Below are 19,188 nucleotides of genomic sequence, written 5' to 3'. Positions count from 1 at the left end.
ATGTCACATCCACTTTATTTCCGTTAGTTTATGTGCTAAAAGTGTGACTTTGAGAACTGTTTAACTATCACATTTTTCAAATTGACGTTGGAGTTACGACATGGCAAGGTAACTACAACCCAACCGTGTACCAAGTGTGATTGTGCTTTAAGAGAAAACGGTTCTAAATTTGTTCTAAAATGCTCGTGCCTGTCATGTCTCCTCTAGCAGAACCAGATGTCCACGCCGCCCTCCTCCATCCCAGCCAGCAGTCCCGCTGCCCAGTCGGGGCCTCTTGGCCCCGGGCCCCCTGGTGGAGGCACCCTGGGGCCCGGCGGTGGCGGCGGCAGCAGCGTGGGTGCCCCAGGGCCCAACCTGCCCAACCTACCCCCGTCCTCCAGCTCCACCCAGACCAACTCCCACCCTCACTGCCCGCCCCTCAGACAGAACTCCCCTTCGCCGGCGCGCAGCCTCACGCCTCAGCCTCACCAGACGCCTCCCCGGTTGCCTGGCTCTCAGACGCCGCAGCCGCACACTCCCAACCCACCCCAGCTGCCTCCTCCACAGCAGCAGCAGCAAGCTTCGCAGCAGCATACGCAACAACAGCAGCAGCAGCAAGCTTCGCAACAACAGCAGCAGCAGCAGCAAGCTTCGCAACAGCAGCAGCAGCAAGCTTCGCAACAGCAGCAGCAGCATATGCAACAACAGCAGCAGCAGCAAGCTTCGCAACTGCAGCAGCAAGCTTCGCAACTGCAGCAGCAAGCTTCGCAACAGCAGCAGCAAGCTTCGCAGCAGCAGCAGCATGCGCAACAGCAGCAAGCTTCGCAGCAGCAGCAGCATGCGCAACAGCAGCAGCATACGCAGCAGCCAATTGGGAAAGGGATGAACTCTGAGAAGACCAATCAGCTCCAGCAGCAGGTGCATGGAGGCGGATCCGCCTCGCCGCGTCCCCAGGCGGGACAGCCTCCGTCGGCGTCTCCCCGGAATTCTCATGTGCCGTCGCAGCTTCCTGTTCGGTCTCCAGTGAGTAGATGCTTCTGAGCAGCTTCTGTGTCGTTATACAGCGGACTGTGTCTTTATACAGCGGACTCCGTGTTGGTGATATTACCCAATAGTTTTCCCCTTTTCCCACGTCCCAAACAGATTTGGTGGCCCATTTAGACCTGAGGATGCATCCGTGTCACCTTATAGGTTTTGGAACAAGATATTTTCAGATGGGGGGGGGGGGGGTCGGCAGCCAATTACATAAAATATTTTGGTGTAGTTGACATGAAATTGTTTGAGATCGACTGTTCTAGAAACCTAGGTTTTTTCAGAAAACTGTTTTGTAGAATCCGGTCTCTCGGGGTCGCAATGGGTAAAACTAACGGCGACCTCTCTCTCTCTCTCTCTCTCTCTCTCTCTCTCTCTCTCTCCCTTTCTCCTTCTATCCCACAGCTGTCTCAGAAGTCTTCTGTGACGGCAGACGGTCAGGCGTCCAGTCCGGCGTCGGTCAGCAGCAGCAGCGCGGCGGACCCACCCAGCTCCCAGCCCCCGGCCCCGGCGGACGGCCCCGCCCAGGGAGACGTGAAGATGGAGGTGAAGATGGAGGTGAAGAAGGAGGAACAGGACGATGAGGAGGACGAGGAGGCGGAAACAGAGGAAGAGAGCAAGGCCTCTGGCAAGATGGGCGGCAAGGGTCAGACGCCTGATATGAAGACGGAGGAGAAACCAGAGGTGAGATCCTTAAAAACCCATTTTGGGACGGGGAACCCCTTTTTGGTGTTTTAAGCATTATGTTATGCTTTTAGCTATTGAAAAATAACAGATCTACAAGCTTGTAGATCGGCTATTTTCAGCATTCAAACCAAGTGCAAAATGACTTATACTGGATCTCTTGTCCACTAGTCCCTTCCTAACATTTTTGTTTTTATTTGTCGACGAAATTGTCAGTATATTTAGTCTTAGTTTTAGTCATCGTAGCTTGGTTTTCATTTAGTTTCCATTTAGTCGACGAAATCATCACTGCTGTGCAGATGAGGTGTCAAAGACTACAGTTTTAATCAGGAAGACCAAACATTTGTGTGTTGAATCTTTGTCGATGTAGGAAATCATTTTGAGTGGCATTTATTTTTTTAATTTCTCAGATAAAGAAAGAGAAGCCGTCGGGAGACGGCTGTAAAGGCGAGCCCATGGACACGTCGTCGTCGTCCTCATCGTCCTCATCGTCGTCGTCCGGGTCGTCGTCCTCCGCAGCGGCGAACGAGGACAGGAAGCCGGAGATCAAGAAGGAGCCCAAAGAGGAAGAGGAAAGTCCTGGGTCGGCGGCGGCCGCCAGTGGCTCTCCAACTAGCGCTCAGAGCAAACGAAAAAGTGAGCGCACAGTCACACTTCCACATTGTCTGTTGTTCTGTTGGTGATGTTAAGAAGATTTTACAGATTGTACAGATATTATTATATGCTTTTGTTTGTTTTACATTTACAAGATTTTAATTGAAGATCACACACCTTCCCCTTCACTGTGTCACTCCTCCTAACTACTTACCTTCCCATCACCTCTTTCTCCCTCTCATTCATCTCTTATAATTTCTCCTCCCCCCCCCCCTCTCTCTCTCTCTCTCTCTCTCTCTCTCTCTCTCTTCATCTCCCTCCTTCTATCCTTTCTCTTCTTTAATTTTTCTCTTACCCCATTTCTCTCCATCTCCTCTGTCCTTCTCTTTGACTCCTCTCTCCCCCACCTCTCTTCTCTGTCCTTCTCTTTGACTCCTCTCTCCCCAACCTCTCTTCTCCATCTTCTCTGTGACTCCTCTCTATCTTCTCTGTCCTCTGTGACTCCTCTCTCCACCTCTCTCCTCCATGCATATCATCTCTGTGTCCCTCTCTAGTCTTTAAACCAGAGGAGCTGCGTCAGGCTCTGATGCCCACCCTGGAGGCTCTGTACCGGCAGGACCCCGAGTCCCTGCCCTTCCGTCAGCCGGTGAACCCCCAGTTACTGGGAATACCCGTACGTATTCGAACTAGTAACAAAACTAACCTGGTAAGGGACTGCACTGGCTGCCATTTTGCTCCTGCTCTTCTCTTCTATGAAGCGTATCTCTTTCATGTCCTTTTTTTTTTTTTTTTTTTTTTTTTTTTTTTCCTCAGAGTGGTCATAATTTACTTTTTTTTTTTTTTGTCTTGTCATCCTGTTTCTTTCACCTTCAGTCCATCTTTAACTCATGTGTGTGTGTTCTTTGGATTAGAACGTATATAATTTACAAAAATCTATTTAACTGGATAAATCAAAGCAAGGCTTATGAACGTTCCTACCGTCTTTGACCTTGATTACATAACACAGCCACACACACACACACACACACACACACACAATGTGTGTGTGTGTGTGTGTGTGTGTGTGTGTGTGTGTGGAAGCCCTTTATGCAAGTTAATAGTTGAATGTAAGTCACTCAACAGTATTATTCTCCTTCCCACCCCAATTTTCTCCAGACCATTCATTGTCCAGACGTTAATGGCTGTTTTTGTTTGTCTTTCATCACCCGCTGAAAAAAACAAAATCCAGTAAACCTCCATTATCTGGTCCATATCGCAAACAATCCTGCATTTCAAGGCTTTTTTCCATGAGGAAGCAATTCACTTCCAAGTACCAGACTTAATGCTCATAGCCTATTGCTTTGCTTTGCCATTTCAGATTCATTTTTGTTTTCTCTCCTCATTCATGCTTTCCAAAATGCTTTCTGTTAGAATTTTATTTATTTTTTATTTTTTATGATTTGATAGCTTGTCATCCTAGACCTCCATCCTAGCTTCCTAGTTCAGTTCCTCACCAGTAGTTGGTACTGTTGTTTTGAGTTTGGTTGTGGGTTGGTTGTTGTTGTAAGAGGAGGTGGACCAATACTTGTGCACTCACTGAATCGGCTCGCTTCAGTCGGATCAAATCCATTTCTGGAATACCTTTTGGTCAACTATAGTAATACCATTTGACTTAATTACAATCCAGATAGAGCAATTGCCCTACTAGAGACATCTAGTTAGAAAATATACTTATTATTACTTTGTGTACTTTAATGGAATCGGACACCATTGTATACACAGTATCTACCAACCCCAGGTTCTGTTCTGTTGCACAAATATTCCCAGATCAGGGATGTAGGGCAGCAGGTGTTTGGCTCATCTCCTCCCTCCAGGAACCTCCGTGATCCAGTCTAGCACTCTATCCAGATACTACGGCTGGAACTGGAACGACATGAGCCACATTTGGCACAAAAAATATATATATATTTGGAAAATAGAAGATTTCTAAGCTCATGTATCATGCGATGCAACGTGCTGTGAGATTGACAATATTTTTCGAATGTTTATGTCACGCGAAGTAGGGCTCAATTGGTTGTGTAACACTCCCAACTTCCAGTGTCTTTACGTACAACTTTGTTACAGTCTCACACACACACACCATATAAATGGACATTTGAAGTCTGTTTCTGTACCTTGACAATGGTGGTCCAATATTTACCATGTGACTGGTCCTTTCAGAGAAAAGGGTCAATTTCCTGTTGTCCTCTGGGACTTGGAGATGGACCCTTAGCTCAGCCGCCTACTTGCACCAGTGCACTGGTCAATCACAGCCGCGTACTTAACTCAAAGGCGATTTCAGCTCTCTCGTCTCAAAAGCCTCTACCTATCCTCTTCTTCTCTCATGAGCTCCCTGTTCTCGTTGGGAGTGTGATGGACAGACTGTGTCTGCAGAAAGCCATTGTTTGGAGCGGCAGAGCACTTTGGATAGCATGTCCAGAACACTAAGATCTTGCGCCACTCCTCACCTCGTATCCCTAAACCTATTTTGCCTTTTAAAAAAAAATATTTTTACTATTTTGAAAAACATTTTAAAATGGTTTCAAATAGCCGATCTACAAGCTCACGTAGCCCTAAATGTGTCACACTCCAACTCTCTGCATAGGAAAGTGACATTGATGAGCGCCACGCCACTCCTCTCCGAAAGTTGAACTATGTTCACCACGAGGCGCCCAGGGCAATCGCTGGACGCCAACGGTACTGAAACGTGATGCCTGGCACTGCGAAGAAGAGTGTTTTCTAGAATCTAGTGCATCGTTTCCATAGAAATGGCAAAAAAAGCACTGGAAGCTCCAAAAAAGAAAATGGCGTTCTGTGCACACAGCCCCTTTTAGTGGTTCCCTTTTTGAGAATAAGCTGAGGAGAGATTATGAGGATTGGGGGGGCGACTCCCGAGACTCGCCTGTCTTTGCTTGTCTTTGCTTTGCCCCTCGGTGCCGTTGTGGCTTTAACCGCGCCGCCACTGACTCAAGTTGCATGGCTCACGTCATTGACCATATTCACACGGCGGCCATTTTGCTCTTACATCATACGATGTTGTAAGAGGAAAACGCCCCGCTGTGCAAACATGGTCGATCGCCAACGCTGATACTGCCAATGATGATAATGTAATTGATCCTGTAGATTTTATTTTGACAATGTGTGCATGTTGTTGCTGTTGCTGCTACTCCTGCTCTGATTAACCTCAGCTTTGCACCTTGATCAGCCTGAAATGGGCTTTCATATCACAGCCGAGGGGGGGGGGGGGGGGGGGGGGAACTAAATATACTAATGCTATTCATTCATAGCAATGCTAGTGTCCAGTGTTAAAAGCCCTAACCATAACCAAAAGGTCACCATGCAACTCCTTGGGTCCAAACGGTTGCAAGGAGTTAACGCTAAAACCGTCTCGACCCTTTGGTGTGGTTTTGGGCCAATGAATTCCATGCGTTGAATCACTAGGGTCAACGTGCAACAAGACATATCATTCACACCGCAGGCACAGCGCTAAAACCGTCTTAACCCTTTGGTGTGGTTGGGGCTTAAAGCTACATTACGCTTTGGTAGTTTTGTGTACCTTGTCAACTCCAAATAGTAGTGAGACATCTTCAGTAGTTGCTCCGTTGATTTAGAAATGGACGTTCCATACTAGTCTCCTCGTTGACTTGCATTGTACAACAACACAGGTCTCAAAGTCACTCATTCCAGCACATAAACGAATGCAAACGGAGGATTCTGACAATGTATAGCATTAGGAAGCCAGATTCTGCATTTTGTTTCTGTATCAGTGGTGCTCAATATTTCATGTCAAGGACCCCAAAAATGATATGTAATATGCCTCCGCCCCCCCATCTGAAAATATGTTGTTCCAGGGACCTCACCAGGAGCAAAGATTTGAATTAAAATGTTCACTCTGTGATAATATATATTCAAAGATTTGAGGCACATTGTCACGATAAAAAATAAATAGCAGACCTACTAGCTTGTAGATCTACTATTTTTCAATAGCTAAAGTATAATATAATGCTTTAATACACCAAAAGGGGTTCCGCCCCAAAATGGGTTAAAAAATAAAGCCTCCCTGTTGATTTCACTATTTGAAGATCCGTATCCGCGGATCCAGTCCGGGTCTTCTACCTATTTATATTGGCAAAACGGGGGAAAATGGGTAATAAATAATATGTCAACTTCCTGTTGACTTTTACCATTTTGGATTAGGAAAGAAGATCCAAACTGGCTCAACAAATTCTAATTTTGAAATGGTAAAATCAACATTTTGTTATTTGGTTTTTCTGAAAAACGTATGTTGTTCTATACGGTATAGATAAATAGTAAGAGAAATCTATGCAAATCTGGGAACTAAATCGTTACCAAGAAATTTCTTCACCAATGTGTTTCTAAAGGTGTCTAATAACATGTACTAAAAGTTTGAAATTCAACTCCTGTGGGAAATTGAGTTATTAGCATAATATGCATAATATGCCCATAACATCCTATATAAGGCAAAAAAGTCCAAATTTCATCATTCTTTAAGTGACATATGAAACTAGGGGGTTTTCATGATTCTGAATCCATTCCAAGCATTAGTTTTGCACAAAAAACACCCCTTGGGAGGAAAACGGCCACACAAACGTGATGAGGTCAGCACATTTGGTCAAGTGGATATGGCCTAATTTAGCCCAAGGAGTGTTTTTTGTGCAAAACTAATGCTTGGAATGGATTCAGAATCATGCAAACACCCTAGTTTCATATGTCACATGCTACTTAAAGAATGATGAAATTTTGACTTTTTTGCCTTATATAGGATGTTATGGGCATATTATGCATATTATGCTAATAACTCAATTTCCCACGGGAGTTGAATTTCAAACTTTTAGTACATAGTTTTTTTAGTACAGTTATTAGACACCTTTAGAAACACATTTGTGAAGAAATTTCTTGGTAACGATTTAGTTCCCAGATTTGTCAAATACCTGATAAAATGCCCTTACTAAAAATGTAAAATGACAGATGCTTCCCCAGATTTAATTGATTAAGCCATTCTGGGCGGGAACCCCTTTTGGTGTTTTAAGCATTATGTTATGCTTTAAAGCTATTGAAAAATAGCAGATCTACAAGCTCATAACGTGGCACAGAGTGCCGCACTACGAGCTTGTAGATCTGCTATTTTTGAAAAAGCGTGAAAATATGGCGCAAATCTTTGAAAATAAATAAAATAAAAAATATTCTCTTTCAGAGAAAACGCTTTTTAACTTAAATATTTGCTTCTGGGAGGTCCCTGGAACTACATATTTTCAAATTTACATATAACTTTTGGGGTCCTTGACATGAAATATTGAGCACCACTGATATAGAAACATAGGTATTTAGAAAATAGAACACTGTCAGGATTTAGAAAACATTTTTTAAATTTCGACGTCGGGCCTAAAGCTCTATATTCTGATGCTATAGAGAGAGAGAGAGAGAGTGTTGGTTCAGAAACGGGGGTCTGTCTGCCTCTAGCCATTTTCTTCAGGTTGGGTTGCAAATTTCATCCAATTTCTATGAATCTATATGGTTTGTCTGCTTTGTTTCATCACATCCAATTTGACTGGTTTATCCTGAACGAGTCTCCTGATTGTATTTGTATCCTGGCCTGAGAATGCAGTTTCTGTTTACTATAGAGCTGGAGAGACCTGTTGCTGAACAAACAATCTAAAGCAATGATCATTGCAAGAATATAAAGCTATTTAAACACTTACTTTAACCCATTCTGGGCGGGAACCCCTTTTGGTGTTTTAAAAGCATTATGTTATACTTTAGCTATTGAAAAATAGCAGATCTACAAGCTCATAGCGCGCCACCGAGTGGCACGCTACGAGCTTGTAGGTCTGCTATTTTTTGAAAAGTCGTGAAAATGTGGCGCAAATCTTTGAATATATATATTTCGGAGCGAACATTTTTAACTAAAATATTAGCTTCTGGGGGGGGGTCCCTGGAACTACATATTTTGAGATGGGGGTCCGTGGCCCAATAGAGATAATTCTGTGGGTCCTTGACATGAAAAAGGTTGAGCACCACTGACATAGAAACAGGTTTTTCAGAAAAATAGGATTTAGAAGCCTTTTTTTTAATCAACCTCAGTCCAAAAACTACCTTTTGAAAATAATGTGCTTTCGGGATTTGTAATGTTACATATTGGCAGACTGCTGCTTTGTTTACCCTCATTTATGTGGTAAAAGAGTCTTCTTTGAGACCCGTTTTGACTGCACAATGCAAGTCAATAAGGAGAGTCTTCTAATAAGTGGAGCAGCTAGTGAAGACACCTCGCATCCACACTTCTACAAAGTGCCGTTGTTCTCCAACTCCATCAAGTTGACGGTAACTACCCAGCAATCTTAAATCTGTGTTTGTAGCCATGCGTTACTGATGCAGTAGTCTCGCATTACCAGACTGTTGCATTCGCAATTTCCAAATGCTTAATCATACAGTCTGGACCAACGGAAGAGCTATCATGCGTAAGCGATAAAGCGGAAGTGGAGCCTCCTCCCCACTTCCGTTTTGTCTTTACTGTCGCGCAAATTTATTCTAATATAAATATAAATCATCTAAGCATATATAGCTTGTTGGTTAGCAAAAGAAAATACAAAAATAAATTGTAAAGATATTTTACAATTTAAATGGAAATGGCAGCTTCCTTACTCAGCTCATGGGGGCTATAGTTCCAGACTCTATATAGCATTCGGAGATTGTGGAATAGTTGTCTGGCTACGCGAGACTACTGATGCAGAGAATGGGTTCTATGCACACACTATAGCTCTTCCTACTTCCGGGCCGCTTCCCTACTTCCCTTCACAGGTGTTGCCGTTGATACTAATTAAGGCTCTACCATTTAGTGTGCAGTGGTTTTAATTTCAAGGATCCCCCCCATAACTCTTAGAGTGTACAAACGGAACGCAAATGGACGTACACACCCGTACGGGGGCCATTTGGAACCCACTCAAGGACACTTTTTGAGACCCACTGGTGTAGGAGACACAATAGCAGCACTCTGTTTTGACCGTAATGGAACGGAGCCTTCATTAGAGTCTAGCGGTAACACCTGAGAAGGAGGTGGTAGGAAAGGGGCCCCAAGTTCTTTCCAAAATGGCGAGTGTGCATAGAGCCCAACTGAGATTGACTAAGGGTAGAATAAGGTTCTAGAAAAGCCTCCAGAGAGGGCAGTGCAAAGCAAGGTGCTTTCATGTGTCTCTCTTATCTGCACGTGAACCCTCCTTTCTGCAGCATTGTGTCCCCTGCATCCTTCATGTTCCCCCCCCCTGGTCTCTGGTTCGGCGCAAAAATGACCATGACAACAATAATGACGGTTTTCCCCTGTTTCTTCTCTCCCCCCCCTCATGTCGACAAAACAAACAAATCTTGTCTTTAGCAGGACTACTTTGACATCGTAAAGAACCCCATAGACCTGTCCACCATCAAGCGGAAGCTGGACACGGGCCAGTACCAGGAGCCCTGGCAGTACGTGGAGGACGTCTGGCTGATGTTCAACAACGCCTGGCTGTACAACCGCAAGACGTCCCGCGTCTACAAGTACTGCTCCAAGCTGGCGGAGGTGTTCGAGCTGGAGATTGACCCGGTCATGCAAGGCCTGGGGTACTGCTGCGGGAGGAAGGTGAGAGTCCATTATCCCATTTTGACCTGAGATCAGATTCTAAAAATGTCTTCTACATCCTGACAGTTTTATAAAAATGTCTTCTACATCCTGACAGTTTTCTGAAAAAGCTGTGTTTCTATGTCAGTCGATTCTTCAAAAATAGCAGACCTACAAGCTCGTAGCACGCCACTTGGTGGCGCGCTATGAGCTTGTAGATCTGCTATTTTTCAATAGCTAAAGCATAATATAATGCTAACACCAAAAGGGGTTCCCACCCAGAATGGGTTGTGTGTGTGTGTGTGTGTGTGTGTGTGTGTGTGTGTGTGTGTGTGATGTGCACAGTTGTGTAGTAACGATTGTCCTTTTGTTTTTCAAAAGGGTTGCGTATGAGAGAAATGGAAATTGATTTGGGCATACAATTTCCCACAGATGACTGGCTGTGCAAATAACAATGTGTTTTGTTGCCTCTCTTTCCCCCTCCTCACTCCCTCCCTATTGTTATTGTTATAGCTGGAGTTTTCCCCACAAACCCTTTGCTGCTATGGAAAACAGTTATGCACCATCCAACGCGACGCTGCTTACTTCAGCTACCAGAACAGGTAGGGGGCGTAGTAGACGCACTGAAACACACACACACAATGTGAAACACTCATACCCACAGACGAGAGTATTTTCATGTGCAGATATTTGACTGTGATATTCCACAAAATGATGACATAGAGCTTGAGTGTCTTGTTGATGTTTTATTGTTTTTTGCACACCATGTGGGGTATTTGCTGCAATATAAGCGTTGTGTCAATCACAGACGAGTCAAAGTTTTTTAAATTTGGCTTCAAACGGTTACCCTGGCACCATTTCCATCACCACAACTCACCATTGTTTTATTTTCCATTACGTTGTCATTCATAAAGTGGGTTTCCTGCCTTCAGAGATTTAGCCCTTTGGTTTCTGTACCATTGTTTCTCCTTGGTAGTTTATTTCACATGCACTACACTGAAATCACAACATGCATTTGTTTTATATTTGCACAGTAATAAAAGTACATTGCGTAAAAATTTAAATATCTTAAGAGTAGTCTCGCGTAGCCAGACAATCGGTTATCTCCGGCCTAGTGACACGGCTGGGGAAATTTAAATTCAATGAATGGGCTTGGATGCTGTACGCAAACCCTGCTCTAACAAACAAACACACTCCCACTGCTTTGGAAACAAACCCTGATATCATCCCAATGCGAAGGAATGCCCTAAAGGCCTTGCATTGTTTTGCTGTTACTTTTAAAATGTCCTAAAATTGTTCCCCTTAGATTTAGGCCCATTCATTGAACTCCGATGTCACCAGACATACAGGGTGCGTTCGGAAATGCGCACCGGGAGCGCACTCTCCTATTAGTTTGCATTGCACAGTGCGCTCAGTGCGCTATTTCCGAACGCGCCCATAGTATCAGCAGGCGGAGATCTCTGATCACCTGGCTACGTTGGACTACTCTTGAGCGTGTACAAGTGGAACCAAATGAACCCGTAAGGGCCCATTAAGGTTACATTTGTGTACACTCTTTGAGTTACAAATGCACACCATGTCTACACTTGCAGAGTTAAATTTAAACGCTGAGGATTTCATAAATGGGGAGGGGTGGTGTTCTTGGTACAAAATCGACTTAAGAATAAAGGTTCCCACTTTATAAATGTACTGAAAAAGGATGATGGGTCTCTGTTTGCACTAGCACTTGTTTTATTTGTTTCCTCATTCACCCTTTTGATGTGTGGAGCCTCGTACCCTCACGCCCCCTCCCCCCCCCCTCCCCCCCTTCCTCCTCCACACCTCCTAGTGCTCTCTCATGTTGCTGTAATGTTGTTGTTGTTGTTGACGACCACAGTGTTGTTGTTGTTGACGACCGCAGAACGTCTGACGCTAATCTTTGCTTTGCCATGGCTCTGTCTCTGTCTTCTGTCGGTTGTTCACATTTTGTCCATCCCTCCCTCCCTCTTTCCATGACCCCCCCCCTCTCATCCCTCCATCAACCTTGTGTCTGACCTGTAACGGATTTATTTCACGCTTTTTTAAATATTCATTTTGCCCCCTCCCTCCCCCCATTTCCCCCCCTTTTCCCTCTTCTCCCCTCCCCCCCCCCTTTTTAACGCTTGTGATGTCTGCATTGGCCTGCTTTGGTGTTGACCAATCATCCACTCCGAAATTTATACGCAAAAATCAAAACAACCCCTACACACAAATCCTGCATCACGATTGGCTGCCTACCGTACCTTCCCGCCTGGCGACGACCTACCTCGCCACTCTGCCCTCCTCTCTGTGATTGGCTGTGCTGTTGACGAACGGTGTAGTTCACCAAAATATGGGCTTATTGCTGACAGGTACCACTTCTGCGAGAAGTGCTTCAACGAAATCACGGGCGAGACCGTTTCCCTGGGAGACGACCCCTCCCAGCCTCAGGCGTGAGTACCTGGACACATCTGTCTCTGTCTGTCTCTGTCTGTCTGTCTGTCTGTCTCTGTCTGTCTCTGTCTGTCTCTGTCTGTCTCTGTCTGTCTGTCTGTCTGTCTGTCTGTCTGTCTCTGTCTGTCTGTCTGTCTGTCTGTCTGTCTGTCTGTCTCTCTGTCTCTGTCTGTCTGTCTCTGTCTGTCTGTCTGTCTCTCTCTCACTCTGTCTCTCTCTGTCTGTCTGTCTCTGTGTCTCTCTGTCTCTGTCTCTCTCTCTCTCTCTCTCTCCCTCGGATTCAAACGTTGTATGTGGTGTGATTATATTCTTTCCTTCTCTCTCTCTCTTTATTCATTGGATAATTTTGAATATAATTGTATATATATTCGATTGTTTTTATATATTTCAAAAGAATTCTAATTAACCCCTATTATATACTTCATGTGTGTGATGCAAAAATGCTATTTTGAAATGTGTCTCATACACCTCTGTGTCTCACATAGCAACATATATATATATATATATATATATATATATATATATATATATATGTTGCTAATATTTATTTAGTAAGAATGTGAAGGTTTTCATAAATGTGTTCGTCCTAGTTTGTGCTGCACCAGGTCGCGCCCGTTCATGCAATTCTCGTCTTTCTATTGACTTTGTATGTAATGGCGCCGCTCTAACCATCCAAGTCTGAACGCACTTTATTGTATAGAGGGTATGCGCATGCATAAAGTGAATGGCAGATCGAGTGGCAAAGTGAGTGATAAAGTGATTTTAATGTCGTTTAATTCAATCCGATAGGACTTCTCTGTGTGGATGTATGGGCTGTCAAGGCCAGAAAGTATTGTTTTGCCACTCAGTAGGCGTTCCCGCATAACTTCCGGGTGTGATGATGATGTCACGCGCATACTCTCTATACAAATAATGTTTTATAGTCTATTGCATTGATTAGTTTGATTAACTATTGAACCCCTAAAGCCATCCAGTGCCTCCTAATAACACAAACTAAGGACATGATTTCAGGCAAACTGATCTGACCTCTGACCTCTCACCTCCACAGGTCCATCAACAAAGAGCAGTTCCAGAGGAAGAAGAACGACACACTCGACCCTGAGCTGTACGTTTTTAACTTTTAATTCATATTTCATGTTGGAATTTGTGAACTTTTTTTTTTCTGATAACTGTCAAATAAAGCAGTGGTTCCCAAAGTGGGGTCCAGGGACCCCTAGGGGGTCCTTGTAGACGATCCCGTTAGTTCATTATTCACAGCTGTTCATCCGTCGCTGCCTTTTCCTCCCCTGTTCCACTCGACTACATAATGAATGTGGCCATACAGTATGTGCATTTAATAACTCCCGTTTTGCATCCGTCTTCTGTCCCGTCTGTCTCTCTGTCCAGGCTTGTGGAATGTATCGACTGTGGTCGTAAGATGCACCAGATCTGTGTCCTGCATAATGACACCATATGGCCTTTAGGGTGAGTCACCCACCCACTGTACATTCTCCTCTATCACTTTGTTTCCCCACCAGGGGGTCACGGACACATCTCTATGGGTCCCTTCGTTTTTTTTTGTTTTTTGTTTCCTACATTTTGTTTGCAATTGTATTTTTTCCAAAAACATTCCAAAAAAGTTCTCATGAATTAATACCAAATTAATTCATTTTTCTAAGTAATTTCTTGAATATATATTTTTTTTAAATAAATTCCATAAATTAAAAGAACTAATGTTTAAGTCGTAGTGAAAATGGCAGATCTACAAGCTCACAACGCAACGCGACGCGTTGTGAGCTTGTAGATCGGCTCGTAGCGCGGCATTCGGTGCTTGTAGGTCTGCTATTTTTTGAAAGATCCGTGAAAATGGAAAGTGGTGCAGATCTTTGAATATATATCCTTTCGGAGCGAACGTTTTTAACTCAAATCTTTGCTTCTGGAGGGGGGCGAGGTCCCTGGAACAACATATTTTCAGATGGGGGGTCTGCGGCCAAATACAGATAATTCTGCAGGTCCTTGACATGAAAAAGGTTGAGCACCACTGACATAGAAACAGGTTTTTCAGAAAACTTATTTCAAAGCCTTTATATATATATTTTTTTTATCATCCTCAGGTCTAAATGGGTTAAATGAATGAAACTACCTGATGTTTGTGATACAATCCATATAACATCACATCCATTGATCTGTCAGACGTTGTACTGAACGGTGCCCTTTATCTGCCAGACGTTGTACTGAACGGTGCCCTTTATCTGCCAGACGTTGTACTGAACGGTGCCCTTTATCTGCCAGACGTTGTACTGAACGGTGCCCTTTATCTGCCAGACGTTGTACTGAACGGTGCCCTTTCTTTCCACCCACAGCTTCTCCTGTGACAGCTGCCTTAAAAAGGCCAACAAGACACGCAAAGAGAACAAATACGCCGCCAAAAGTAAGTAAAATCCAGACCTTGTCCTTGTCTTGACTTTGAGAATTCTTTGAGGATCGGGAAAAAACAAATAATAGGCATAATAGTTGGAAAACATGCAAGTGCTACATACGATGCTGTTCTGTAGGCAGAGAAATGTCTGTACCAACACATTATTTCTTAAAAATATGTTGGGGGTATTTAAAGGGTATATAATATACATTTGTACCCTTACATACATTTTTGTTTGTTCTTTTCCCTAAATCAACCACTTGTTTCCTATCTGTCCACACCAAACATTGTATACAGGTATAGGTTCTCACAAATTCAAAATGTAGCTTCATGCAATAAAAAAAACAAAGCTCCATTTTGTTTTGTCATAATTTTCTAAGTTCATAGAAATACGGTACTTAAAACAACACCTCTGCACCAAATCTCTACACTGAGTGACAATAGCACAACGCATCACAATTCAACACATTATGAGGCTCTGAGCTTGTACTAGATTGGGGTTTTTACGGAATCTTTGCCTACTGAAATGCCCATAATAGGGACGTCATTATTCACGTGGTTAAGCACTGACACCATGTCTTTCCCCTCACCTTTAAGGGGTCCATTTCTACACACTTGGTTAAATGAACGCTGAGAATTTGACTGTGCTCTTCTTTTTTTATTATTTATTTTTTTTATTTTTTTAATGTTTTTTTTTTTTGTGGCTTTCGCCTTTATTTTATATATTTTATGGAGGGACAGACAGTAGGCTGACAGGAAATGGGGGGGAAGACATGCAGTAAAGGCCGTCGGGATCGGGAGTCGAACCCGCGGCACACTGCCAGACTGGATTACCAGCCAAGGTGCCTGGACCACTGAGCCATGGCCCAGGCCTGAGAGCTTGGAGTGGAGGAGTGGTGAAGTCGCTCCCAATAGAGGAGTGGTGAAGTCGCTCCCAATAACCCTATTTGAAAGCAGGGCAGCCCCGGCATATTGATTGACAAAGACGGGGGGAATACGACTGCTAGACTTTGAGAGACTGACAAAATGCCTCAGGCAAGGCGGATTCCAGAATGTTCTCCAGCCGTCTCGGTTGAGCCAACGCCATGTTTTGTATGCCAGTGGTGCAGACATATGAAAGCATTCCCAGATCCCAGACTAAGAAACCCAAGATGACTCAATTATCACAAATCCATATTGGTGAACTTCTCGGCGACCTTGGTTTCCCCAACTTCATAATTCACTGACGAGACTGAGCTTTATTTCAGCCATATGGTCTTATCCTTCTAACCAGCATTCTTTATTTCCTTGTCGTCTTTTTCATCTGTCCTTTCTCTCTCGTCTTGTTGTCTCTGCTCTCTATCCTCCTGTTTCTGTCCTTATTTTCCTGTTTTTCCCTCACTTTTTCCTCCTCCTTCGCAGGGCTCCCTCATACAAAGTTGGGGGTCTTCTTGGAGGGCCGAGTTAACGACTACCTCAAGCGGCAGGCCCACCCTGAGGCGGGGGAGGTCACCATCCGCGTGGTCCACGTCTCTGACAAGGTGGTGGAGGTCAAGCCGGGCATGAAATCCAGGTAAGTGAATCCTTGCTGGTTGTTCAATGGGCTCTATGCACCAGTGTTGTTTTTGGCAGCAAATTTTAGTTTTAGTCATAGTCTCTTCAATAGTTTTCATTTAGTTTCCGTCACATTTTAGTCACCTGGAATGTTTTAGTGTCTAGTCTAGTCTAGTCTAGTTTTAGTCGACTAAATATAAGATTTTAGTCTACTAAATCTACAGTTGATTATGTCGACTAAAATGTATTTTGGTGGGCTTTGGTGCCATCGTAATGACTGATTTTTACACTTGCTGATAATAGCCGATCTACAAGCTCACAACGTGTCGCGCATTTTGGGTGAAAATCGTCCGAACGATCGGAGATCGGAGCACTTGGACACGATATGGGCAGGCCAGAAGGCAAACCGGTGAAATTCTGCCACCCCTTGGAATGCAGGAGAACCACGCTCTGGAGAGAGAACGGTTGTCCGCGTGCAGTCAGTGCACAGTTAAAGTTGAAGGCACAGTGAATAACAATCACTCCATACAGGAAAAACAACAAGACAAACTGATGATTATTTATTTATTTTATTTTGTACAATTTGATGATATGACTGGAAAGTGTTGTTCTTCTATTGCAAGAACCATCTGTTATTTTTTTCACGAGCCAAAATATTAGATCGACAATGGGAGACGTTGTGATCTTCTAGATCTGCTACTTTTCCTTTCCTTGCCAGGTGGAAAGTAGTTCATGAAACTTTGATTTTAGTTTTAGTCATGGTCTCTTCAATAGTTTTCATTTAGTTTCAATCACATTTTAGTCACCTGGAATGTTTTAGTCGACTAAATCTACAGTTGATTTAGTCGACTAAAATGTATTTTGGTGGGCCTTGATGCCATCGTAATGACTGTTTTTACACTTGCTGAACATTTTCAGCATGCAACCAAGTGTAAACTGACTTATACTGGATCTCTTGTCCACTAGTCCCTTCCTAACATTTTAGACTAGTTTTTATTTGTTGACCAAATTGTCAGTATATTTAGTCTACACAACCATGTCCAGCTCAGTGGCCATGTGGTTATAGTGTCCGCCCTGAAACTGGGACGGGGTTCGTTCCCCGGCCGGGTCATACCAAAGACTGTAAAAAGGGGACCCAATGCCTCCCTGCTTGACACTCAGCATGAATGGGTTGGATTGGGGGGTCAAATCTACTAATCAAATGATTCCCGAGCGCGGCGCACGCTGCAGCTCACCGCTCCAAGAGATGGGTCAAATGCGGAGAACAAATTTCACTGCGGTAACGTGTGTGACAAATCGTACGACTTTGACTTTGATGTTTCCTCAGTCCTGATCCCCGTTTTGTTTGTTGTCCCCCCTATAGGTTTGTGGACAGTGGAGAGATGTCGGAGTCCTTTCCGTACCGGACGAAAGCCCTGTTTGCGTTCGAGGACATCGACGGAGACGACGTGTGCTTCTTCGGAATGCACGTGCAGGAGTACGGCTCCGACTGCCCTCCGCCCAACCAGCGGCGCTGTTACATCTCCTACCTGGACAGCGTGCACTTCTTTCAGCCTCGTCACCTCCGCACGGGCGTCTACCACGAGATCCTCATAGGCTACCTGGAATACGTCAGGAGGATAGGGTACGCTTAACACGCTTAATAACACGCTTAATAGGCTACCTGGAATACGTCAGGAGGATAGGGTACGAGGAAGAAGCTCTGCTTAACACTTGAATTGCCCGGGGTTATTTAATCCATTACATTATAGCGCCCAGACGATTTATAAACACGGACCCCTTTTCCGGACGGACCGGAAGTTGTTGTTGATGTGTGCGTGTAGCAGCTAACAATAGCCACACCACTCTAGAGTCGATCGACAACAATGGGAGACAAGAATAAATCTTTCGCGACTGGACCGCGGAGCGCCGTCTAAGACAGGATCTTTTTTCATAATTAGACGGGATGAATTAGATCGCGAGTTATGAACGTTTTAAGATTTTCGTTTTCATCAGCTGAACAGGGGAGGGAGTTTTTCGATGACGTTTCGACGGATTGCCCAACAGGCGCTCCCAGGCTGTAGAGCCATGCGATCCGTTCTCATATCAATAAACTTCGTCTTTTGGACAATACTTTGTCCTGGGCGTCGGGCGTTACTAATAGAAAGGACAAAGAACTTCGTCCTGGGCGATGGGAGTGTTCACACGCTGCATCCATTTAGACCTGAGGCCGATTACAAAAAAAAAAAAAAAAGTCTTCTGAATCCTGAATTTTTTCTGAAAAACTATGTTTCTATGACCTCTTTTCCATGTCAAGGACCCCCTAGAATTATCTGTATTTGGCCGTGGACCTCCATCTGAAAATATGTAGAGCAAATATCAGAGCCCTACGCTCTGAAAGAATATGTATTCAAAGATTTGCGCCACATTTTCAAATGTAGCAGATCTACAAGCTTGTATCACCGTACTTGGTGCCGCGCTACGAGCTTGTAGATCTGCTATTTTTTCAATGGCTAAAGTATAACATGATGCTTAAAACACCAAAAGGGGGCCTGGGCCGTGGCTCAGCGGTCCAGGCACCTTGGCCGGTAGCCCGAGCCTGGCAGTGTGTCGCGGGCTCGACTCCCGATCCCGACGGCCTTTACTGCATGTCACTCCCCCATCTCTCTCCCCCATTTCCTGTCAACCTACTGTCTGTCCCTCTATAAAAAATATAAAATAAAGGCGAAAGCCGCAAAAAAAACATTAAAAGAAAAACACACAAAGGGGTTCCTGTCCTGGATGGGTTAACACAGAGATTAAAATGCGAATAAAACCAGGCTTGAAATAACCTAAAACCTGTTTTTTTTTGTTTTTTTTAGCTGCTGCATTTTTCATTGTGATAAACTCGAGCATGCAAGAGCAATAGATG

The 19,188-nt window shown here is 44.1% G+C and overlaps 1 protein-coding gene across 4 annotated transcripts in view; it reads left to right on the top strand.

Annotated features, from left to right (window-relative positions):
* Positions 1–19,188, top strand: part of ep300b (EP300 lysine acetyltransferase b) — a 56,269-nt gene that overhangs the window by 26,973 nt on the left and 10,108 nt on the right. Inside the window, exons 14-25 of one of the 4 annotated variants that reach the window (XM_079519389.1) lie at positions 211–1,002; positions 1,417–1,695; positions 2,106–2,331; positions 2,844–2,995; positions 9,695–9,937; positions 10,430–10,518; positions 12,256–12,366; positions 13,416–13,472; positions 13,754–13,831; positions 14,710–14,777; positions 16,167–16,317; positions 17,662–17,922. In XM_079519389.1, coding sequence (XP_079375515.1) covers positions 211–1,002; positions 1,417–1,695; positions 2,106–2,331; positions 2,844–2,995; positions 9,695–9,937; positions 10,430–10,518; positions 12,256–12,366; positions 13,416–13,472; positions 13,754–13,831; positions 14,710–14,777; positions 16,167–16,317; positions 17,662–17,922 — 2,507 coding nt within the window. Of the gene's footprint in view, positions 1–207; positions 1,003–1,416; positions 1,696–2,105; positions 2,332–2,843; positions 2,996–9,694; positions 9,938–10,429; positions 10,519–12,255; positions 12,367–13,415; positions 13,473–13,753; positions 13,832–14,709; positions 14,778–16,166; positions 16,318–17,661; positions 17,923–19,188 lie in introns of all 4 variants that reach the window. The other 3 variants (XM_079519390.1, XM_079519388.1, XM_079519391.1) reach the window with 3 other exon arrangements.

Source organism: Electrona antarctica, assembly GCF_951216825.1.
Source record: "Electrona antarctica genome assembly, chromosome: 14".
NCBI lineage: Eukaryota > Metazoa > Chordata > Actinopteri > Myctophiformes > Myctophidae > Electrona > Electrona antarctica.
Note: the sequence above shows the minus strand (reverse complement) of the source record. Positions and strands in the feature narration are given on the sequence as shown.